Source organism: Phalacrocorax aristotelis, chromosome 1, assembly GCF_949628215.1.
Source record: "Phalacrocorax aristotelis chromosome 1, bGulAri2.1, whole genome shotgun sequence".
In the NCBI taxonomy this organism is placed as follows: Eukaryota; Metazoa; Chordata; class Aves; order Suliformes; family Phalacrocoracidae; genus Phalacrocorax; species Phalacrocorax aristotelis.
The window spans coordinates 7,991,539-8,017,780 of NC_134276.1; the positions used below are offsets into that span (position 1 = coordinate 7,991,539).

Here is a 26,242-nt window from a genome sequence, read left to right on the forward strand (position 1 = left end):
AGAGTAGAGTAGGATAGCATGTGTGTGAAAGATGATATTCAATGTCGGAGCCTGATCCTGTGGAAAATCAATAGTATTTCTCTTGACAGAAGTATGTGTGGAGTAAATAAGCACAAGATTCATTCCTGAAGTTGGAATACCTTTAAGAAGTTTCAGTAAAGATTTGGCCACAGCTGTGGAAGGGACTGTAACTCTGAAAATACTTTTCTGTTGTTTTTTGCAGTACGGGACTCCCTGGCCACATTTCCCCTAGGAAACACTGTTTGTTAATGAGTTAAGCATTCTCATGAGCTTATAAACTTCAGACTGGCTCCTTCAAAAACCTGGCTTACTGGATCTTCAGCGGGTGGGCAAGGGAGAGGGTTTCAGGAAATACAGCATTAATGCTGAACCAGTACAATTCACTAGTTTAAATTAATTTCGTATTTTTCAACAGGGTGTCTATTTTGTGACAACTTTAAATAGAGTTGAATTGAATTTTTTATATGGGACAAAGCTGAGGAAGAGGGCCATCCTTTTTAGCTATTTGTAGTCACTGAGCTTGCCATGAAATCTGGAAGAAATCTTACCTATTCACTGGGTACTGTTCTTTGAGATAATTAGGGGTCTAATCATCTCACCATGTGCTCATATTCGTCCCTTTCAATTTTATTTGCCCAACAAAAAATAATCCCCCTTTCAATTCAATACCCTGTTTGGAAAAGTTCGCAGTGCAATTAAATGAAAACAAGTGGCCCCTGTTGTTTAAATTTGAAAAGTTTTATGAAATTTAGTTATGGGAATCTTGAACAGCAGATGGTGGATACACACTGTACACTTTGAAATTTGGTATTCGTAGCACTTGTTCTGTCTGTGCTGTGGGTTCACTCTGTGGGTGACTCACACAAATATGCATTCACAGATAATGCAGAACAAACTTTGAAATTTTCTGGATTTCATGGCTATGTTGTCTAAATGCTTCTAATGAAGCAGTCTGACTTGCTACTCTGTATATGCCATGCTACTTTGTTGAAAGGGAAATGGTTTTGTTAACTGTCATAATGGTTTTCATCTTGGTGCTGCTGTTTAAAAAAAATACCTAATAATTAAGAATCACTGTGGGTAGCCAGGGTGAGAGTGTGAACAAATTAATTACTTCTTGTAAGTCAGGAAGTTTTACAAAGGCATTTCTTAGTGGAGTGAGTAAGTGGGTTAGTTACTTGTGTTTGTTCAGTTTTACTGAAGTGGTTTTTGTTCATTATTGTTAAATTTACTGGAAAATAGCCTTTTAAAAATAATTAAAATGTCCTTCATAGAAATATTTACATCTAAATGAAAAAAAGCTCTGCAAGCATCTCATCTCAAAATGAATATTGAGCACTTTGGGAGAACAGGGGGCGGGCAGTGATGCCAAGCATGTGCCATTCTGTCTTTGGTGTTGGCACTTGTGATGGTGGTATAGGCTCAAAGATGGGGCGTTTGTAAAAGCGGGCTTGTTAGAAAGGGTCAGGTCACATACTTTTTATCTGAGTGCTCCAGCATTCAGTTTGTCTACTGTAATATTGATTTACACGTAAAATTATATCTGCAAAATCTCAGTATCCTGTTGCAGCTTTTGGCACAGACCTAACAGTTGCTTGAGGATCAAGCTGAAATCTTGTCTAGTAGCGTTGCATGCAAAACTTTAAATTCACTTTCAAAAGTTTCAGAAGTTTCTTTTGTGTTATTCCAAATACTCTTGTTGTTTTTGCATGTGTTGGTTTGATAGCATATTTTGAATTCTACAGAGAACTTCCTTGTAGCCACTTGTTAAATTAATTGGAATGCACATTGCAGAATATTACTATTTTTGAAAATGAATTCAACATCGAATAGCTACAGTGTTCCTGTGTCACTGAACTGAATTTTTAATCTGAATTAAAATTTACTCTTTCTGTATAACTACATAATTATCAAATAACTTCTTTTTCTAGTTTTATATTTCTGTGGCTTAAAAGAGTTAAATCATTAAATACATTGACATCTATTATCCCCTTTGTACTGATGCATATAGTTGTAATAAATCTGTATAGGCAAAGCCCATGACATGTTTCCAAATCTTGAATAGGTGGAGGGGACAGGCTAATACTTGCCCATCACTGTGTGCTGCTGTCCTCTTGTGCTAGCTCCATGCTGTAGGAAAGAATCCTTTTCACCTTTACAAATCCTTACTCATGGAAGTGACTGCAGGAGGGAAGGATCTGGGGGACGTTCATATGCATCAGGACTCTGTAAGTTGTTACTAGCTCTACTGCCAAACATCCCACCTAAATTTATATTTAAAAAGAATCAAGAAGAAAGGGTTAAGCTATGTTCCACTTCCCTCCCCCCCACCCCATATTTCCAAATTTCTCCCCATAGGAAATATCCTTGGCAGAAATTAAGTATTTTCTTCTACTTTAACAAAATCTTGTATATACTTGATGTACACCAAAACTAAGTATCATTACAGATATTGTTAAAGCGGTGACATTGCTCTGTAGAGAAAGCTGAGGCAGGCATTGAAATGGATTGATACATGTAGAACAGCCTCTTCCCCTGTTCATGTACCCCACCACAGCTGATTACTGAGAAAAGAAATATCTTTAAGTTCTTTTCCCTTAAGACGAGCCTTTAATAGCCATTTCATCTGTCTGTTTAAAAGCTGTTTGTTAACTCACTGATTGTTGCTTTTATTCAGAACCTAAATCCTTCCTAGGGTGTCAGCTTTGGCACAAAACAAGATTATGCACGCCCTGGATATTTTGGCCAGTTCTTGTATTACAATCTATGATAGTACCTCCCACAGGATTCCTTTGCCCAAAGAGCTGTTCAGTGGAGAGATTCTTTTGATTATGTTTATATGTATCCCTCTAGTTTCACAGTAACAAATGTCTGTAAGTTTTGCATGAACCTTTCTTTTTCCCTGGATAACTTTGGAGACGATGACAAACCTCAATACATGATAAAAATTAATTCCATTTGCTATTTAAAATTTTTCTTTGATGGATTTTTACCTTTCAACTACATTTGCTAATGAGCAGGTTACACTGCAATGACAATGTGTAATTTATTTTCTAGCTATAGAATTTTAATAAGAAATCTATTTCAGCTGGAAAATGCAGTCGCCCCCTTGCTTTTTTAAGGACATTGTCATTATTAGCAGTAGACTTATACAAGTACACTTAGGCATGAAAAATAAAATTATATTGCAGAATGGAGCCTGTGGATTTTACACAGTATAAGGACAATGTACACTAGAAGAGGTACATGCATTAATATATGTTTTACTTGAGATTAGGTTGATGCATATTGTGGGAATGGGGAGATGTTTAATGCTTAAAATGACCATGCTTGTGCTTTGAATAGGATTTTAAACAAACCTGAAAAGATAAAAATATTTAATATATATTAACACAAATAATACATAATACTGGTTCCTTGTGTTAAATATTTTGGGGTAATACCTACTGTCTCTGTAGTGAATTTCCAGAAGGAGTTTTGAGAAAAGCCAGCCAAGGGACCTGCCACGGTTTCTCCTAATTGTTCCTACCTTTGTCTGTATATGACCGATGGCAGGGTGAGAGGTGGATGTGAAACGTTATGTTACAAACTTTTTTGAGCTATCTTTTTTTTTTTTTACCTCCACTGCACACTGGCAGAAATTTGATGTCTTTCACAAGTTTTCTTGAGGGAAATATATAAAGTGAAAGGGAAAGGATTCACAATCATCATAAAAATACTTATCCAGGGTGTGGGAAAATGGGATTGACATGCCTCCTCTGCCTGATATGTAAGAGGGCTTTGTCCGTGATGAATGCCTAGCTTTGCTGAGGTGTGTCTTTCTCCTGTTGGGCCTGTTCCACTTTGAATATACAATTATATATTCATTAGATCAGAGATAGTGCGCCTGGTGATTAAGGCACTCCTTTGAAATGTAAACCCCAGTGCTGCCTGTACCAGAACAGTAGTTTGGTTCAGGTTTTGCAGCACAGATGAGTTCCTCATCAACGACCTGCTGGTTATTCTGATCTCATTCTCTCCATTTCTTGCTTTTTAATACCCTTTCTTTCTTCAATTTTCTCTCTCATTTTAGAGCATAAATTGCATGCCAGGACTAAGAAACTATTAAATGACGGTTGATTGCAACTGATATATGTGTGTGAAACATTTTGATTTGCACCAATCTGCATGTTGATGAATTGCAATGCAGAAGCGCCTCTTTCCATACGGTATATATAGAGGGTATGTAGCATGCCTAGCCTAATTGAAGATGTTCTACTGAACATGTTTTAGAAGCCAGGTAAAACGGATGCCTCCTATTTTGTACAAAACTATACAATCATCCAAAGAAGATATGTTTATCTTTCCTCATTCTTACAGCTCAATATATTCTGCTGATCTTATATATAAGGACTTTAGGGGTGTTATACATGAGGATTTTGGGATGTCAGCAGTGTTCTGTGCCCTACTTCAAAACCCACTACAATTCCTTAGCTCTGAAGGGGTTTGAGAATTCTCTCTCCTTTAGGAGGAGGATATGGGAATCAAAAAGTCTTGAAATGGCAATAGTTAATACGCATGTTCATGACAAAATCAGACAGGGAATGTTTCACTGCTAGGGGTATTTATGAATGCTGAGTTAGTAATAATTTTCCTTCCTACTGAAATTGCTTCCTTTTCTGAATTTATACAATATTGTTGAAAAGTAGAGCTAGTGTAGGAGGCCATAGTATCAGGAGCATACAGCTTATTTTTCTGTGACTGTTTTATGAGTAAAATTTCAAATCCCTTTGCATTGCTTAAGTATAGAGGCAGAGTCCTTTTCCCTTTCTGAAGGACTCTTTCTTCCAGGTTTTATTTTGCATTGGTAGTTTACTGTCTCAGGGGGTGAATGTGAAATACATTTCAGGGACACAGCAGAAATAGACTCATGTTTTTTCATGCTACCAGTAACAGGCATTTCAGCTTTATTTCTAGAGAGTGGCTACTCTTAACATTAATCAACAAAAAAAGGCCTTTAGTGACAGAAAAGCTACTGCTAATACTAAGAAAACAAGGTCTGAAATGTTAGTAATTCAGATAAAAGACTGGATTTTCAAAAGCATTTACTTGTAGCCTAGCTGTTTCTTTTGAAATAGGGGGTAATTCTTTCAGACATCAATAGGAATAGTTTGATTCTTCTGAAAATTCCACTCATCAAACTTATTACTTTACTTAAATCAGCTTGTCAGTGTGAGCAGCACCTGTGTGTGACCCAGAGGCATCTTGGGCTGTGATCTTTCCATAGAGAGTCTGGGATCAAGTGAAAATGTCTTTGTTGGTTTTTGCTTTTCTTCTTAAAAAGTGTACATTGGTCAACTTCTAGTCTAACTTCCTTTTGCTGGGTAAGAATCTTGCTGTAGGCTCTGTTCCCCAGCCTGTCTTCCTACCCCCTCCAAAAAGGCAGAAGTGGCATCTGTACAGGCTGGGGAGGAGACAACTTTCTCTCTCCATGAATCACAAGACCGTTATTCTCTGCCAATGAATCAGTGACAACCACCTTTAAAATAATGTTACTAAACTTGAAAATTGCTATTAACTTATACTATAAATTTTTAATATGATTCATTACCATGACACATATCTGAAGTAGGACATGAGAATTTAGAGTTCCTTTGAATTTTCAACAAAAATTAATATCTGATATTTTATGTTATACAGATATTTTTGGGAATGCCAGTCTAGTTCTGTTGCACAATGTTCTGTGTATTAATTTATATATGTGCATACTGTATTCAGCACACTACCAAAAGTGTTGATGTAAGTAAAGGAACATTGAATCTTATCTCAACTGATTTCTAGAAGGGCAGGAAAATACTCCCTAGGGAAATATTTTGGCCAAGTTTGGCAAACAGGTACCTGCTTAAAGATGACTTTTTTCTTCTTCCTCCCAGAAGGGCACCTGTAAAATCTATTTTTCTAATACAAAGGATCTGTACATTTCTCATGTGACAGATTGATTTGATTAGTTTCAAAGAATGGTGTGAAAGTTGTTCAAGGTACAGTTTTAGCCAAGAGTTTAATCTGATTTTCACAGAGACCATGTCAAAAAAGCCTCTGCACTTAAGAATGTACAGGTACAAATCTTGGAAAAGGAATTTTTGTAGGGACATATCCATGCAAAAAATGTTTAAATATAATGTAATTTTTAAGATAAAATTAAGAAGGGAAGTTTTTAGTGACTGAACAATTCCTAGACTGACAACAGAGTTTGAAAACTTGTTTTCTATTTGTGACACTGGTGTTTCATAGAATCAGAGAATAATTTGGTTTGGAAGGGACTTGTGGAGGTCATCTAGCCCAAGCTCCTGCTCAGAGACAGACACTTTAAAGCTACGTCAGATTGCTCAGGGTCATAGACAATCAGGTTTCCTAAGAATAAGAAACAAAATGGACACTGACATGAAATGTTACGATAAAATAGGGTCAGCACGAAGCTGGAAAAAGTTATGAGATTTAGATGTGTATCTGTGAAGAACAAAGAAGAATGAATTGCATTTTATGTTATTTATCCTTCTTTGTATTTCTTCTCAGTGAAATCTATAGTTGAGCATCATGGGGCCTGAAAGAAAGGTCTTAAATGTTAATCAGAATAAAAAAGCTTGCTTTAATGTGTATTAAAAGAGAAGGTAGTGCTAAATTCTCTGTGCTTAGCTACTACAGTAGTGCAATGATGGCAAGGTAAGTTATGCAATACCAAGAATACTCAGTCATTTGCCGTTAGGATTTGTGCTTGAACTTGAAACCCTTAAGGGCCTTTAAGTTCATTAATAGCGTAGCTTTTTCTTCCAGATTACATGCCCTGAAGATCATGATTTTGAATAAGGAGGCAAATTAAGAGTTTTACTCATGCATTTCCTTTGATGCGGGATTGAATAAGAGTTGGAAAAAAAAGATTATCAGAATCTTGTAATGGATAGAAACATTCCAGAATTTAATCTAAATTATTAACCATATATGTATTTCAGTAAAGAAATATAACCCAAGAAATTGTTGGGCTATAATATGTTAAAAATAAGCTAAAAAAAGTAAATCACAAGATGAGAACAACTAAATGTACTCATTTCATATCTGTGAATATGACTTTCAAATGGAAAACAATAGCTTAGACAGTAGCTTAGAATTTGGGCTTATTCCAGCACCTTTAATAGTCAAGGAGTCTCAAATTCCCCTAAGTGCTTTACAAAGCAATGCTGTAGTCATTGTGTGATCTGTCCAAATAAACCCACCTAGGCATGCAGCAGTTTTTCAACACAGACTTAGACCTACAAACTGGTTTAACCAAGGAGTTTCCAAATAGTCTCAAGACATGGACTGGGGTTTTCATAGCACTGAACTAACAGCAGAAAGGGATAAGAAGTGTCATCCTTTAGAGAGGAGCTGAAGTCACCGGCAGGAGTTTTCTTCTTTCCTTTTAATTTTTAGCACTGTGTGGTGAAACCCTGTTGGTTTCCATAGCTTCAGCAGAATCAGGTTTCTGTTCCCTAAGTCCTTGTAACAAAATGTGACTGTCTACTTCTATCATAGAGTTACATTTAAACATGTCTTAATCTCCTCAGTTTTTGCAGATAATTGCATTATGAAAATTTCAGTGATGATCATGTCAAAGTTTAAAGTAGCCTGTCTCTTGAATAAGCTTTGCTATTCTTTCAGTTCCTGTTAGTGTTTTACTCTTACTCATGTTCTTCCCCACCCCCCTTATGTCTAGTTACTATTATCACTTAGCGGGTGCTTTCCTTTCCTTGATCTGATTTTTTCACTTTTGATAGCATAGTCCTGGGAGTTCAGAAAGCTCTCAGGGTCTGGTTGATGAGAAGTCTAGTGCTAACCTGGAGTGATGCAATATGACAAAGAAAGACTTTTTTCAAGTGAAGTGAAACCTTTCACTCCCCAGAAGCAGAACTTCCCTCCTCCAAAGAACATGCATCTGTGTTTTGATGAAAATTGTAGATAATTAGTTTTCCCCATACTGCTCTTCAGCTACTCATCAGTCTGTGTTTTCTGTGACATTTGTTTGCTTTCATTGTATGTAACTAACTAAAAGAGGACATATATTGCCTAACTTTTTTGTATGAGGCAGAACAGGCAAGGTCACGATGCTCCTGTGATGCTGGGAAAGACTATCCCTACAGATAATATTGAAGCAGGACAAGAAACACGTTGAAGAAAAAGTAGGCATACATGTTTGTCACAGGTCAGAAGCTCTTTCTGTGAGCTTAATAAAGATATAATAGTGAAAAACAAACCTGAAGAGAGTTCACATCTACCCTTTTGCATCAATCCGTATACAGGCAGAGGACGCCCTAGCATTTTTATAAGAGGTTGCTTCACTTTGGTAGTGGCTTCATTCCTTGTCTAGATTTGCTGGTTCTCAGTGTTGTAGAGTTCACATCTATGATGACAAACCAAATCCATCAGATCTTTTTTAAAATTATCCTTCCTGAATGTTGTACTTCATCTGGGCAGAGCTGAGGGAACAATATCCCTCTACGGACAACAAGGGAGAGTAAGGATATGAAGCAGTTGTAGTCAAAGCAATTGTAGTCGTGTATTGTGGTTTTGTAATGAATGTGCTGAACCTGATAAGGGGCTTGAAAACAACAAATGGCACAGTGAGAGATGAAAATCTGTACCATATGGAGCATAATATAACTATGGAGCCTCAAAACTCTGACTCTGGGGAGTGTGCCAGCATATGTGGGAGAAGTGAGAGTTTCATGAATTATGTTACTCTTGAGTAGATTTGAAAGTACAAAAGAGTTCACCAGCACTCTGATAAATATGCAAATGTCCTTGTTCTCTGAATGAGACAGAAATGTGGTTTTGATGTTTAGGCTTTGGAAACTTGAGTTTGGATAAAACACAGTAGAAGAAAAATACACTATAGTATAGCATGTGCAAATACCTGAAAACATTGCTGGAATGATTTAATACTGAAGAAAGGATTAGATGTGGCAGGATATGAAAGATCTAGCATTACAGTTGGAGATGGCCAAAGAACCACATACTGTATGGCAGGAAACAGTTTTGATATTTAGCATGTATCACTCTTTCTTCAGAATACAAGAACAATGCTAGTATAAATGCCAGATTGTCAAAGAATTGCAAAGCAGAATCCTGTCTTGTCTTAAAGATCATAGAGCCTTGAGTAGGCGGGTTTAACAAACATATTCTATCAAAATCCTGAATTAGATGGAAGTGTTTCGCATATTATAAAATCACCTGTTCATTTCAGGGGGATGAAGCATTAACTTGTTAAGCTTTTGTTTGCAACGTGGCTGTGTGCTGTTGCACTGGGCATGGTTGAGTGATGGGTAGAACACCCCTAACTCTATACATGCTGTTAAACTAAGTATGGCTGAGTGAAAGGTACTAAAAGTTCTGTATCGCTTCACTGTCAGGTGAATAAAGGAGAGTTGTATCTTACAGGCAAGAAGCACTTTGTGGAGAAACACATTATGGAACAAAGTCTGCAGAAGTACTTAGCACCCACTGACCTTTCTAGCAGTCTCAGATAATCATCCTCTTCTTGGACTTGTTATATCTAGAGGTATTCCCTCCATATAACCATCTTAGGTGCCAAACTAAGTCACCTTATCTGCTTTAGCACAAAGAAAAAGAGAAAGCCTATGAAGGACTATTTCAGAGCAGCAGGAAATCCTGGTCTGATTCTAAACCTCCCATGACTGTCAGTTAGGGTCAGAGTTTTCAATCATTTCTCTCATTTGTAGGCTACGTTATTTTATTCACTCTACTTGCCCCACAGCTCTTAGTGGTTTTTTTTTTCCCCTGTCTCTTGCAAAAATTTAATTCCCCACAGTTTTCTAAGCTTGACTCATTCTCAGCTTACACTTTCTCATGATGTTGAGTAGTTCTTGGAGAAACCTAATATCATAGAACAAGGGTGAATGTGGTTTATGGAAGGAGGTGTTATTTTTTTTTTTGTCTCATGGGAGAAGGTGTTGGGTTTTTCATCTGAAACGGAAGTATTCTGAGGGAAGAACCCTAAGGAGAGCCAAAGCTTTGCTCCATACGTAGTAATGCACAATATATAAATGGTAGCAGGCTTAGCCAGGAGTCAGGGACTGCTGTTTTGTACAACTGTTTTTGCTATTAAAAAGGTGCCCTGTGAGAGGTGAATTTTGGACATCACAAAAATTTGCTGAGTATTCCAGCCAAACTGTTTTGAATATCTGTAGAGAACAAGGACTACTTTCATATTTTACTTTTTATAAGATTTCAGAACTATGACTTTACTTAAGCAGAAATGTAAAACTTAAAAATGAGTACGCAGTGATTAAAAAACTTACTAAAATCTATAAAAAAGTCAGGTTTCAAATTATGTGGCTCAGAGTATGTTTCATAGTTCAAGTAAAGGACATATTTTTCCACCATCTGAAATAAACTCAACAGTAGTTTATGAATTAGCATTTCCTCACAGCAACATTTACTTACAGGAAAGTACTGCATTAGACTTGAAAATCAAAACCATGTAAATCTTCTTTTAAACAAAAATACATAATTCCTAAGCCAACATCACCATCAGAAAGGTTTGTCTTACTTACACAGAGTGAGAAAGTGCCCTGCCTGTAGCAGCCAAAGCTGAAAAGCTTTAGGGTTTTGACGCATGCATGTCAAATTCTGAAATTCTGTCAAATGCATGCCAAGTCTACACTGACTTCAGAGGATACAGCTTACCTTTGTATATAAAGGTATAGCTGCCTTTGTATTACCTTTAATACAAAGGTAAAGGTTCAGATTTACTGAACCTACAAATCATTAGTTCTCTTAAAAAGCTGAAGGATAATTCCCACTGTAAAGTTCAGCAGGCAACTTTTTAAGAGGTATCAAGTGAAAAATTTGATAGGGCCTTTTAAATTTGTGATAAAGGAAGACAGAAAAAAATATAGCGTGCATTTAGGAATGAGTCAGCTATCATTTTGTGAGCTTTCTCTTGACTAAACTTGCTCTGACAAAACCTGCAAATTTAGGCAGTAATTCATACTTTAAAGCCATCTGTAAAAGACACAAGAGAGAAAAGCATTCCACAAATTTGTCTGTAAACATCGGAGTAGAGGTAGGAAGCCTACAGGGAAAAAAAAAAACAACCCACAACCAAAAATCTTGAGATAAAATTATAAGTATGTTGGTACACTATTAAGAATAATTAAAAAAGGCAGTGTTTTCCCGTTGTGTTTTCGTTCATGCATAAAGTTCTGCTTCTTATGAACACGTGGTTTGGCAAGAGAAGATTTTCTTTAAAGTCTCAGAATTTTATATGGAAACAGAAGAAGAAGAATTATTACAAGACTACAGACCACAGATTAAGTTGTTATCTAATTAACCATTTTTCCCCTATCACTTTTGTTCAAAAGTTTGCAGCACTTTGTGGATGTGTATAATTACTGACCTTTCTCTTTTTCCTCTTTTCCCCAAGCAATAAAACTTTCCACAAAGAAAGAGCAACAAGTTTGAGCTCACAAAGGCAGCGAGGGTCAAGAATTTTGATTCTCTTTTGCATGATCTCAGGAATGGACTTGAATGCTTCGTCCACAAACATGTACGCTGTGACCACTCTTAATTTCCCCTGTATTTACTGATAAGCAGTACTTCTTAGGGCCTAATGGAAGAGTCATCACACATTTCTGTGATCCTGTGTTTGGATTTAGGTTTTCTGCGAAACAGCAAAACAATCTTATGTGATGGAAACTTGATGCCTTTACTTGGGCAAAATCCTCGGAAACATGGAAACCGCTGTAGGCTTGGCTTGTGTCAATAATCTTATTTACATATTACTATTTATTTATTTGCATAGTTCAGCACATTACATCTTTATTAACATTAACTTATATTCCTTAACAGCTGAGCAAAATGGCTTCTTTAAACCTGTAGGTAAAAAAAAAATACAAACACAAAGATCATTTCAGTAATAGAGGCTGTGACAATATGTGTGTCACCTGAAACATCTTTCAGCCTCTGGAAATTATCCTGCTATACAGTTCCTCATTCTCTCTTGGACTTTTTGCTGACTGATGGACTCTGTGAAACAGGCTTCCTGGTACACTGCCATGAGAGGCTGAGGTTGCAGCAGTCGTTAAGCAAATTCTGTGCAGTTCATGTCTATTTTTTTTTCCTAACTTAAATGTCACAGAGCTACAAAATCATGTCACTTCAGAAGATTATGACAAATTCTTTTAGGAGCACTGAAGTAATTAAGCCGTTCAAAAAGAGTCTGTGTGAAGTTGGTGTCAAACACTGGGTTCTGCTGTCACCTTGTTGATCAGAATGAAAAAAAAAAAAAGAAATTAAAATGGTAAACATCTATGTGATTGTGGTATGCTTATTCAGTGTGCTAGAACACAAGTGACTTGGCCCGTATATAGGGAAAAAAGCAGTCTGCCCTTGATGCCTTGATGTGCATTTCTGATCTCATTTCTGCTTCTTGGGCTTGTATTCTTCTGCGATTTTGTTAAACACTGAATGCATTTGCATCATCTGTTACCAAACTCTGCTCTAAGGCGAAATGCAGCTCTTGAGCAGAAAAAAAGAAAAAAAAATGAGAAACAATAAGGAGGAAAACATTTGCAGGAGTATATGGAAGGCTGTCATCCATGGAGAGCTATAAAGTCATGAGAAAATAGCTTGAAAAGTTCTCAGTGTTGACCTAACTCTGTTTCAACAGAAGTCAGCGTGGAGCACTTCTGAGGGTTACTGTCTGACAAAATAAAAATGCTGCAACCTATGATGATGCAGCTTGTTACACAGCTGCTCACAGTGGTGTGTAAAAGGAGGAGAACACAAGGTGGAAGGCTAAGTAAGAAGAAAGATGGCCTTCTGGCTACCCAAAACCATTACCTGCTGGGGATTCTTACTTTATTTTTGTGATCTTTATTTTGGCAGTATAACAATTCTTGAGGGAAGAGAGTCAAACTGGCCAGAACTTGCAAGTTTTATTTTCTTACCCTGGCATATGAATCATCCATCATCTTATTCTGACCCTAAGTGTTGTCTTTTGGAGTTGGCAGAAGGCGTAACACCAGTCATCTGAAGCGATACTGTGCCTCTGTTGGAGGTTGTCTGCCCCTCCAGGGCCAAAGAATTACAGCCAAGCCTCTTGCCTGCACAAGCTGAGCTATAAAGAACCCAGCTGATCCTTGTGGAGGTGCAAAGCCCCATCTGAAAGAGCCAGGCTTGTGTAGTAAACCTTAAGAAGTAGTACTGACCTTTCCTTCAGAGGAGAACAGGAAGGAGGCCTCTGGGGCTGGGCTGGGCGAAATTATTTTGATTTGGTAGTTTGACCTAAGTTTCTCTGTTTGAAAAGTAAAGCTAAGCCAAGAGAGAAATTTGAGCTTGATGGTAAATCCCTAAGAAGCATGAGATATCCAGCATGAATAGGAGGAAAATGAAGCAACATTTTTTTAAGCCAAACTGGGATGTTGTACTACTCTAAGCTGTTTGTCAGGCTGTGCACATGACTGAGGCCTTGCAATAAAAGGCAGGGAAGCTAGTAAGAAAATAAAGTAACAATTAAAAAAATACATTCATGCATCTATTGCTGAGTAATTTTATGCAAATCTTCCCTATATAGTCAGTAACTAATTATATGAGGGTTTTATAATAGTAGCAATTGAGAACTTGGACAAAGAGATGACAAGATTTAGGTCAAGAGATAATTTAGCTAATATGAGTTCAATATAAAATTATTTGGATCTGGACCTTTAGATATTTGGACATGTGAATAATGATGTTTGAGCAATGCCAAAAAAGTTAGCAGGTCTGCAACTTGTTTAGAATTTTTTTCCACTACGTATGTTTTGGGATTTTTGGCTAAATCTCTTCTAACAAAGAACCCTGAAAAAAAGCAAGCAAGCATATTTAGGCCTAAATATGAAAGTCAATTACAGAGTATCGATGGAGTATCCCAAAGGAGGAAGACTTCTGTTGATTTACACCTCTTCTCCTCTGTATCCACTGCTATTAATTCCCATTAAGCATTTATCTGCATTGTCACCAGGCCCCTGAGCTCATTGTTAACTTCCTTTGTAAGCGTCCAAGAGAAGTAAGGCTTGGAATAGAGAGAGGGCACTGAATTAACTTGACAGATATTTATGGGGAACCACTCCCAAACTTGAGAGTCAGCACGAAAGAAAGCATGACTGTTCCACTTTGGAAAATGCCATGGCTAAGTGATGGTTCAGCTGTTGTTTTGGGCTGAGGGAAGGCAGACATTTTCATTGGTTCACATGAAATGACAGGGAGCCAAGAAAACCTGTGAAGATAATTAACACACTCTTTTTCTGGGATGGGGATAAAGGGGAGGCAAAAAGTAAAGGGTGGGGAGCTAACCCTTGCATAAAGCCTCTAGTGTTGCACTAGTAGACAGTACTCAATTGGAACTTGGAGTTACAGCTCATCAACTACAATGGGTTTCTAATGTAACAACAACATGCTGCTGAACCTGCACACCAGTAAGACAGAGCATTAGGGGAGGGGAGACACCTGTACATCAGTATTGCTGCTTAGAACTGAAATACAGTAGTTTTTAACCAAAATGTTCCTATTGCATTATTCTTCAACCCAAGGCTCTTAAAAGGCCGGTTACCCATGAGTGATTGCAGCCATGTTTTTAGCCTTGTTGGCCATGAGCTGAAGTGCAAAGACAGAAGATTTTTGCATGTAGCCAAGGCAGACACACCAAGAATCACAGTGAAAAAAAATGTGTAATTGCTCTTAGCTTTTGCAGCGCAGTTTCTGGTGCAGGAAAGCCTTGCAGGGATATACCCAGCTGCTCAGGCAGCTAGTGTGTGACAGCTTGTAGATCCTGTTGATCAAGTCAAGGACTGCAGCCAGAATAGTTGCTTGAAATCTTCTGGATACAAAAGTACCAATGAGGAGTGCTGCCCTGTTCTTTTAAAAGGTTATTCCTAAGGAGCAGAACTGGAGTAGTCTTGCAGTATAATAGATGCACATTTATGGATAAATGTGAAGGGCTAGCACTGATTCTTCTAAGTCTGTAGCAGTTTTACCACATCACTGCTTACAGTCAGCATTGCTGTATTTTTCAGCTCCAAAAAGTTAATGGAAAAAAGTATGGTAGGAGGAAAAGCATACGGGGAAAATGTGAAACCTTTTCAGAAATTATTTCCTGCTAAGAAATCTAATGAACTTTATGTGAAGAACAGCTAAGCACACCCCACATAACAGGCAAGCCTGATGGTTTTTAAAGCTCTTCAGGCATGCTTTCTTATTATGATATAGCTGTTAGTGATCCCTAAACAACTAAAAATTATGGCCAGATTTTTCCTTGCTGCCCTGCTCTTCTTTCCCTGTTAAGAGTAGGTTTTGGGGATTTCGAAATCTACCTCTATTCAGAAACACAGGTTATTGTGTATTTTTTTAAATCTCTTTGGAGTTACGAATAAAACCAATAATTCTATTCTACATATTTTAGGTTCTGGTGTTTTTTTTTTAAATCAAATATTACTTACTCAAACTTTCTAGACATTTGTCCTTGGTTTTAGGAGTGCTTTAAGGCTTTTGTTCCAGGCCTTCTGAAGTGTGTATAAGTATACAGTTTTTCACTCACATGTGTTGGAAGATTAGCTTCATTAATAATATGACATATAGAAAAACTCACAGGAAAACATTCTTAAAGTATTTTTAGAGTGCATGTTGGTGTGGAGCACACTGTATAATAAGGCATGTGTTAAAATATTGGGAAAACAACCTGAATCTGAGATGATCCTAATGGTGACAAGGAGATTAAATCAAAGATTTATAATGCTGGCCTGGTCTATAGAAAATATATACAGAGTGTTTCAGTATTATAATGTTTTTTATATTATAGCTAGCTGAGAAGCGTTAAGATATGTGTAGTCCTAAATCCTTCTCCTTGGATTATAAATTAGTTCAGTACTGAAAATTTATTCACAATTATATGCTGATAGCAGAGCTGCAGATTGCATGTACATCTCCTGAGTAATGAGAACTGCATTGCTTGTGAATGTAGAATACTGATAACAGAACCGAGGATTTGACATGCTGCAGGCAGGCGACTTGCAGGCTTTCGCACACAAAATGTGCTGTATGCCTGACCTACTAATTGAAGGACAGTTCAAAAATGCAGAAATGAGATTTGATTTAAATTAAAAAAAAAGATAGAGGTGCCATTTTTATTAGCAACTCTTCTCACCAGCACTGAACCGGGTACCTGTCCACAAGTAGCAGTGAAGGAGACAAACGCCCAGTAACCTGAGAAGTTGGTGAGATAAGGAAAAGTATTTTTAGTGCCCCGAACATATTTCATTTGCAGTAGTGTAATCATCCTGCAATATCAATAGTGTTGTATCACCTAATTATAAAAATAATTTGTGATGAGAGACACTTAAAGGATCAAGTATCGCATTGAATTTTAAGACCCTCTTATGCACGGGGGGTCTTAAACCTGCATATACATTTCTACAAATAAGAAAGACTCCCTTGCAAAAATGTTAGTGTATATAGAAAAGTGCAGTAACTAACATATACTTAATGTTAATCTATACAGAAAACACAAAAACTAGTATATACTTCCAAAAAAGGGTTAGAATTTTAGGTTTGAATTGTATGTGAAAAACAGTGACTTGATTTGCAAGTGTTTGTATGGATGTACGGGCCTATTTATCTTTCATATATTCTCAAAAGTAGTAAAAGCAATAGTAGGATTATTGAGTAGACCCTCAAAATGTGTCTTTCAAATATTTCACTCTAGCAAATCAGGAAGATGAAAGAAATAAACTTGTTTTGTCAATTTTTTTTTAAAGCATGTGAATCTGAACAATGATCACTTTTCAACAGAAAATGGTGTACCAAAAAACTTCAGAGCTAAATGTTTTTCACTGTTTCTGTTTATAAATGATGGTGGTTTTTAAAGCCTTTTTTCAAAGGTCCAAAATGTTTTTAGCCTCTAACTCTCATTGACTTGGATAAATTCATATTGGAGTTTAGATGTTAATTTGTGTGACTGCTTTTGAAAACAATTAAATTTAGGTCAAATCCTCTTTCTGTAGGAGCATCCATTAACTCTGGGAAATCTTTGTCTTCCCAGCCTCTGTTCTTTAACTGACAATTAATTTTTTCTGACTGAGTCACCCGCCTTCAAGTATGGTGTTGCCAAATAAAGTGCTTTCTTTAAGAAGCAAGGATACTTTGCTCATGCACTGGAAATAAATTCTGTAGAAATCTAGCATCTGGTGATGCATTTTTTTATTATTATTTTACAGGGGAATTCTGGCTTGGGATTCAGTATTGCTGGAGGAACAGATAACCCACACATTGGGGATGATCCTGGGATATTCATTACTAAGATTATACCAGGAGGAGCTGCAGCAGAGGATGGAAGACTCAGGTAAAACTAAGTCATTATGTATGTTTGGAAATAAAATGCACATATTCTAAATTATTCTCTAAGAGTCAAATGTGAACGGGGCCTCTCATGGGGTCAGGGGAGGTAAATGACATGACTAGAGTCTCCTTTCTGCTAAGGTAGGAGAGCTGATTTAAGTAGCTTAAAGCAACTGAATAAGGTTAGTTAAGTCCAGTATAAAGGGGCATTCGCTGGTGCCACCGCCATCTTTGTTTCAGTCATTTCATTTAGCACAATAGGCAAGATGGGGACAGGAGGAAGAAACAGGCATACCAGCATGGAGTCTTCTCTGCTTGGTCTTTGTATGTTCATGGCTGAAGAACTATGCATTGCATGTTAAGGCTATCAAGACTTCCCAGTCTACGGGGCCGTTGCTAAATAATAGCTCTTTGTAGATGCTCCCTGTTATTTGACTGCGGTACTGTGGTGTGCTTACCTCTGTTTCCAAATATTCTTTTCAGCTGTGAGGATGTGATGGCTATACTCTATATTCTGATTCACCCCCAGAGCAGTCTCTTGCTGTAGCTCCTGAGACTGACACACAGGTCGCCTGTGGCTCTCAAATACATGGCAGCATATCTCTTAAATAAGAGGAACCACAGAAGTGCTCGTGTTTCTCTTTCTTACGGACTGAATGCAGAAAGGCTTCCATCTACCACAGATGCTGCCACAAATCTGTCAGTCGTGAAGCCTGCTGATGCTCCAAAAAGGCAGTTTAGCTGGAAAGACTTGGGATAAAATTCTAAAGCTTTCATGATCTCAGCACTGGAATCTAAGATCTGGGAGCCTTTGCCAAAAACAGATGGTCTAAAATTCATGAAATGTGACCAGATGGTAACAATAACTTCTTTGCCAAAGCCTTTTTCTTTAATTCAAAGTTAAAAGCAGGGGGACTTGGCCAGGTTTTAGAGCAAGTTTTGGATATCTCTTATGCTAGGTTAGTAATTTGATTTTGGAAATTATTCTTAATTTTACTGTGATGGTGATGAGGAGTCATGGTGGTTGTCTGGGCCTGAAGATTTTACGATCTAAATAAGATTGTAGACAAAAGGAGTAGGAATAATCTCACATAAATTTATTACTAAAATGCAGCTACCTACCCCTAAGTTAGCCTTCTTAAAGTCTCCTAATATGAGTAAAGAAAAACCTAAGCACTTCCAGGTTGTGATTCATCTCATCCTAAAATTAGTGTCTAAAATAAAACAGAAGAATCACATCTTATAAGGGCCTGGTGACTCAAATGAAAAGGAGTTTCTTTAACTAGTTGAGCTGTAGTGACATATGTAGATTTTAAATGTCTGCACTGGGCCAGATGAGCTTCATGCAAAACAGAGCATGAGGAAACAGCAGTATCTCGAAATCATGCTATCAAATTTGACACGATGAACAGCGTAAGGGGGTCTTAAACCTGCATCTACATTTCTACAAATAAGAAAAAATCCCTGGGAAAAAAAAAATCTTTTTAGCAGAATTATTAATTACTTTTGAAATATTTTCTAGTTGAAACTACTAAGAAGAGAGAAGCCATTGCAGTATTTTGTTGTGCTATCTTTGGATTAAATGATGTATTTTGTAACTTATTGCTATACTAATTAACTACTGTAAATTTAACTCATGATTATTTAGTAATTACTGTGTTTTAAAGGTCTATGAAAGACCTTCTAAACCCACAAAAGATATCATACTAATGCAATTCATTAATCAATATTAAGATTAGACCTGGCAAATTTTGTGTTTTAGAGTAAAAGTTTAGTAGTACAAGTATAGTTATCTTATTACTAGTACTCCTGGAGTACTATATTTGTTAGCACATATTGAAGTAAAATGTTGTAATTGTTAAGCATATATTTGGCATGGTGATTTTTCCTATTCTCATTTCTAAACATAGTTTACACCAAATTCCTCTCTTGTTAATACTGAATGTCTGAATCTACTTAGTTCAAATTGGATCTGCAGAGCTTTTTTACTTCAAAGAAAACTGCAGACACCTTGAAATATGTCTGAGACTGCCGTTAGGGAAATGGGTTGACTTAATCCTATGGGTTTTATACTAAATAATAGGAAAATCTAATTTTCTTTTTAGCTGAATATCATATGATATGAATGATTATACAGTGTATCTGGAGTTCTGTATGCTCCTCAATGCTCAAAACGTTTTTATTTTCCCTGCCTCAGTTTCCCACAAATTCTCCTAAAACTTTGAAGTACATGAGAATTTGCACTGACCTACCTTCCCACTCTTACAGTCAAACACAAGCTGCATACTTACATGATGCTTTCATGTGATAAAACATCGCTTTTTCAGTATTTTATAGCAAAACGGCAGAAATAATTCAAAAGATCTCACCATGATTTCCAAGGAAAAATTCTCTCTGGAATTCCATATAAACAGGTTCGTAGGTTTTGATGGTGAGACTTTATTTTATTTCGCAACACTTTTCCTAGGGGGAGATTCCTCCTCTCCTTGTTTTGTCTGGTAAGTGGGTTTTGCTTTCCTCCAGTCCTAGCAAAGACAACCCTGTCATGTTTTAGGAGCACCTGAAAATGTATGTATCACTGATCGTTACTGATATGCCACTGAATAGAAGAGCTATCCTGGGGCAGTCTCCACTGCCTTACATGGTAATTAATTTTACATAACAGAGAGTTTATCAGCTAAGGCCACTCTATAGGAATAAAAGCTCAACAACTTGGCAGTAACATCTGCCAAGAATAGCAGTAACCTGAGAGACTGGTGTTTATGGACAGAAAAACTATATACTTTCTGATGTCCATTTTTTTCTCAGACTCTGCTTGCAGATACTCTATATTGTATAGTAGCGTGGACTGTTTGAACCGGCTTCTAAATCTACTGTCTGTTTTTAAATCACAAAAGCCTGCAAAGTCACTTTTACTGCATTTTACTGCATTTTACATTAAGTTGCTTTGATCTAACCTAGCTGAGTGAAGTTCTACAAATAGATCGTGAAAGTGGCCTGCAAGAAATGGACTTAATGCTACAGTCCTTTGCAAATCTTTTATGGGTATACATGGGTTGACAAGTGGAGGAGTAGGTCAACTGGAGCTTCGCATAAGTCCAACAAAAGTAAATGGAACCTCCTGCACCTGGAAAGGAGTAACCCTCTATTGTAGCAGAGGGTGGGGTTTGGCAGGCTACAAAACAGCTTTGTAGGGAAGGACCTGGGTGTTGTGCTGGGCAATTTATAGTTATAAGTGTGTAAATATCAGGTATAAATACCTGATGGGGGGAGATGAAGACAAAAGAGCCAGACTCTTTTCAGTAGTGTCCAGTGCCAGCCAAGAAGCAACGGACACAAATTAAAACACAGGAGATGCCATCTGAACAGCAGGAAATACTCTTTTACTGTGACAGTGACCGACTATGGGCACAGGTTGCCCAAAGAGGTTGTGGAGTCTTATCCTTGGAGATACTCAAAACCTGACCAGACATGTTCCTTGACAACCTGCTCTGGCTAACCTTGCTTTAGCAGGGAGGGTTTGATGCAGTGATCTCAAGAGGTGCCTTCCAACCCAAATGATACTGTGATGCTGTAATTTGCCCCTGAGTCAGCAGTGTGCAATGGCAGCAATGAGGGCCGGAACGGAGGTCAGCAGAGGTGCACAGAGAAAGGACTAGAGGCAACAGGCACATTTTGTAATAATGTAAATTCCAATTGGGTCTGAGGAAAAAAATGATCTCTTTAATGAGGGTAGTAAGGCACTGTAACTGGTGGCTCAGTGAGGTTATGGGATCTCTGTCTTCATCTGGAAAAGCCCTGAGTCATGTGATTGAATCTTAAATTGAACTTTCAAACTTTGAACTGGCCCTGCTTTGAGCAGGAGGTTGGACTAGATGACCTCCAGAGGTCCCTTCCAAACTGGATTGTTCTCTGATTCTGTATATTATTCTTATATGTAAAACGTGTGAGACCGAAACAAAGTTCCTGGATTAAGTTCCTGGGTTGTTTTCCTTTAGTGGAGAACAGTACTTTTATTGACAGTAGGTACAATGCATAGTGTGGGTTTGTATCACTTCATGGCCTGTACGACTATAGCAATACCTAAAAAAAAGTGAATGTTATCAGCCACGTTAGACTACATTCATTTTAATAAAACATTCCTGTAATAAATACTATGTTTACATACTACCCTCCCTGAAATGCACTGACTTCTAGAACTAGTAAAAGGTCCAATACACTGCACGGTTCAGATTTTAGAAGACATTTTAGGTAAGAACGTTGGCTCAAACTCCTAGTCTTGCAAAATGCAGAAAGCTGTGGAATCTTTTATGATATGTCCTTATAATGACATCCATGTAATACGTAGAAAATAATTTCATATATAGTAAATAATATATAGTAGAATAACCTCATGGACTACAAAAGAAATAATTTTGGATTTGATTACTTTAGCTAAATGTGACTATAATAAAGTCAGGACTAACTGAAAATTAGTTTTTTTCTGAGTGCTGCATACCGTGTTTCTTTGAAGCTTTGAGTTTCAAGTCAGTGACAGACAGAGAATATAAAACCTCCAGAAGTAGCAACTATTCCCACTGCGTTGAAGGAGAATTTCTCTCAACAGTTCGATCTTTTAAGACTTTTGATGCATAAAAATTTCTGCTTCTAGCTCACATATGTCAGTTGTTCATGGGCAAATATCTATTTTTTAATTAAAAAGGTCTGAATTTAGACCTTTTTACTCTCTGGAAGAAAAAGATTTCCAGTAAATTAGGGCTCAGTGCCTTTTTTTTGTTTTATTTGAGTTTGTGTCAGAGAAAAAAAATACAGTGGTTGGCTCAATCACCTAGATAAAGCAAGAACTTCAATGTACCATCTCAGCAGTTCCTTCTACTGACATTGATCATGAGTCAAATTTGGGATTCTAAAAGGTACCACACATCTTAAAAATTTCATCATACCCTGTGAAAACAAGAGTGATCAGCTTATGGATCTAGAAGCACAGCGTAGTGCTATAACTTGATTTTAAAAAAAAATAGTAAAAGAATAATTAAAAGCTTTCAATTATGACCAAGTTTAAAGGAGCAGAGGCTCCCAAAATATAAATTTATTTTCAGCATTTGTAAACCAAAACTGTTTTGAATCAAAAATAATTTTTTCTGTTTATAATTTTGATTATGAGTTCTTCACAGTCTCTGATCTTATGGTGGTGGCATTTTTCTCAAAACTCAGTCTACAGGAATGAGTGGGTCGTACGAGTTCCTCATCGATTGCTTTCAGAAAATACACTTTCCTTTTTGTGAAGACACATTTAAAAATGTGAATTTTCAAAGGTCTAGGGATCTAAAAACAAATAAAATATTATTGGGTAGAACCGGGATTGAAATCTTATGTTTTATACCAATCTCATGGTTGTAGGAATCTTACTGAACCTGTGATTCAAATATCAGTTACTGCACATGTGACTGAATATGAATCAGTTTATTCTCAGGACTGTGAGATAGATTTGGATGGCCTTGAGCTTGAATTTCATGGGTTAATGTTGTACCAAAGGTTATCTTGGTATTTGAGCCTGAGCTGTACTCGGAGGAAAGAGGGTTTATGTGAGGGGTGAGTCAAAAGGAAGAAAGTGGTGGTGCCTGGAGGCACGCTGCCCTGGTAAACTGCCTGGACCTGTAGCTGTTTCGTTCATTCTTTCTTCTAGGAAACTGGTTTCCAGTCTCTGCATTTGTGAACCTACAGTTTCTTTTTTCTTTAGGAGTGTGGGTACTTGTAAGGAGAACATAAACGAGTTGAGAAAAGTAGCTAGATTGTGAGTTACCTTTGGCAGACTAATCAGAAACAGCACGCTTACCCCCAGCTATCTGAGTACCATAGGTTAGAAAATACTCAGGCTGTGCGGTGTTTGTCTTTCCTTTGTGAATGTGTCTTTCCTGATACTACTCTAATTACTGATTGTCAGGAGGTTTAGGGTTGTGAAACTGCAGCATTTTTAAGGCGTGCTGTGTTGTTCTACCATCACCATAATAGTTAGTGTTGGATTTTCTTCCCCCAGCTCTCAAAGTGATTTGGTGTGGGGAAAGGAATATAATACACATGCTAAGGGAAGGAGACAAGAACCAAAATAACTTGCCCTCAGTCATCTAGCAAATCAGGGTGAAAGCTTGGAACAGAACAGTGATTCCTTCTCTATTTTTGTGCCTTACAGGCTTCAGTTAAATACCCAGCAGCAAAGGTTTTAAACAAATTAGATTTGTGTTCCCTTCGGTTATCAACTAACCCACCGATGTGTCAAAGGATTATAAATTTAGGTAGGTATACGTCACAAGAGAGGAACTCTGAAGATAAGACTCGTTTTCATGATTTTTTTTTTATTAAAAAATGAAACTGCGAAACATTAATTTAAAGGTGTAGATTGCATTCTGATCGGATTTTTAAAAATTTTATATTTGTTTCACTGAAGATGAACCAGAGAGGAAATATTGCAATTTCATGCTATTCATCCAAAGCCTGAAAACTGGAACTAAGAAACAGCTGGTATAAATTATTGTGTGCAATTTACCTAGAAAACTCAAAGGAAAGAAGAAATGGAGGAAAGCAAAGCAAGTCCCTACTCGGGAGCTAGCTGGCTGAAGGACCCCTTTTAGAGTTTGCCGTGCCAATGGTGCTTCGCCTCTCGTGAAAAGTCTGAAACCTAAACCCCTCCGGCCGCAGCAGGCACACAGCTGTTGCCTGGTGGTATCGCTTGTAGCTCTAGATCGCTTACTAAGAAGTAGTGAATTGAGAGTGCTAATAGAAACAAACTACGGGTGTTTCCAGATTAACGTGAAGAGCTATTCCCAGGAGAGATCATGTTCTTCACAAGTGTGTCATGTGCCTCTAATCCAGCTTGGGCAACTGGCTTTATTTCACCATGATTATATATCAAAACTGAAGTGTGTCTGCTTTGTGATTCACCGCTTAAGTCCCTGTTTGTTCACTTTTGATCTTGTATTAAGTCTATCAGTACCAGGTCTATGTACGTTGCAGTGGCATAAAGCTTGTTCAGGATGTTATTATAATTACAGTGCTGCCACAAAACCCTGATTCATATCTGCACTGTTTACAGGCCTCTGACAATGCTATTAGTTCGGTACATAATTTAGTAGTAAGTTAATAAGAGGCATTCACCCCATTAGGCAAAACATGCTTGCTTTGCAGACAGTCATAAATTTAATCATGAAATATTGACTGCTCACTCTGTCCTGGTTTGTGTTAGGAAATTTAATCTTATTAACTTTTTTTGTCTGTATATCTGTGCGTATCATTTTTGAGCTACTGTGGAATAAAAAAAGAGAATTACCACAGGGGATCTGCATGAAAAAAGGCAGGTCACAAAATCAAAATCCAATTTTCATACGTTATTTTTGAAGTTGAAGATGGCTTACTATGATTCAAGTTTGAAATTATCAACTTACTTTCATCAATGGAATACGTTACTGTGTAATTATCTTTTCTGTTGCATTCACCTCTTCACTTTTCTTTAGCTGAATCCGCCTTTTTTATCTTTTTTCCTATGTGAGGTTTACATTTGCTATTCGGTATTGCAGAGGCCCAGTGTGTCTCTTGAATTTGATTGTATTTCTGCTTTTCCTGCTTTGAAAATAATTTGGTAGGCTGTAATAATTCTCTTATGTGGTGAAGGAAAGGAAAGGGAAATCATATTTCAACTGCTGAATTCTCAGATAAACGGAACAGAATTTAATGGGAAGAAAAAGGTATTTCTCTGGCTTGTGGTATTTGAAACTGTTGAATTTTAGGGGCCTCTTTATAGATGGTCACTACTATGCCAGTGGTAATGGACATTTTTGTAGAGGCTTTCTTCTGTAACACAAAGAGTCAGTTTCTTCCCCCTACCAGTTTCTGAGCTGTTTTCCACTAGTTGAAACCACTGCTTGCAAATAACACTTAAGCGAAGTAGCATGTTATTAGGACTTTAGATACGCTGCAGTTGTGTAATGCCCATGGCACTAGGTATTTCCTCCGGTGGTACCGCACTGGTTAACAGGGCTCTCTCCCAGGAGCTCCTGTAGTACCCACCCTGCCTGAAATTGCAACCACCCCAGAGCGCTGCAGCAGCAGAACAGCACCATGCAGCTAAATCCGAGTGATTATTTCATCACCACGTTTTCACTGCTACTGCAGTTACGAATTTAAATAGCTCAGTGAGAATTTGTCTGGAGTAAGAAGCCTTCAGTGGTTACATACCTTAGAAATCGTCAGCTCTCTATGGAGTCTAGTGTTAGTCAAGGAAAAAATATTTCACATCTGTTCCTGCACTGGACAGGTGTAACCCTCTGGGGTACAGCTGAATTCTTCATTTCTTTGAATTCCCACCAAACCTGAAAATAAGATTTTGGATGAAAAAGGAACTGACTTAAGTTATCAAAAAATAATTAAGTTCCTTATAACCAGCAAAGACCTGATTCTAAAACTTTTGAGAAAATGCTTGGTCAACTTTTTATTTCTGACAGCCAAAACCACTAACACGTGGTGAGACAGTCTGTTCCTGTGCTGCCAAAACTCTTGGCTGTGGTTTGAATAAACACTTTGGACTTTCAGACTTCAGCCAAACCATATTTCCTGACAATACCTCATCATTGTTGTCACATTCCTTACTCCACTTTTACTGCAGATGTTAAGGCAGGGGTTTTAAATTTATTTACTCATGGCATGTGAGTTTTAATACCATACTTGCAAGATGTGTGAGTACTTTGTTTGGATGTGTTGCTTACATCACACCATTCTGCATGCCACTCTGAATCACGCCATTACAAAAAGCAAGGTTTTTTTTTTCCTA

The 26,242-nt window shown here is 37.4% G+C and overlaps 1 protein-coding gene across 7 annotated transcripts in view; it reads left to right on the forward strand.

Moving 5' to 3' along the window:
* The window catches only part of DLG2 (discs large MAGUK scaffold protein 2), a 1,060,076-nt gene that overhangs the window by 691,388 nt on the left and 342,446 nt on the right, over nucleotides 1–26,242 (forward strand). For all 7 annotated transcript variants that reach the window (XM_075079151.1, XM_075079412.1, XM_075079695.1 and 4 more), the window contains one exon: nucleotides 17,301–17,425. In XM_075079151.1, the coding sequence (XP_074935252.1) occupies nucleotides 17,301–17,425 (125 nt within the window). The remainder of the gene's footprint in view (nucleotides 1–17,300; nucleotides 17,426–26,242) is intronic.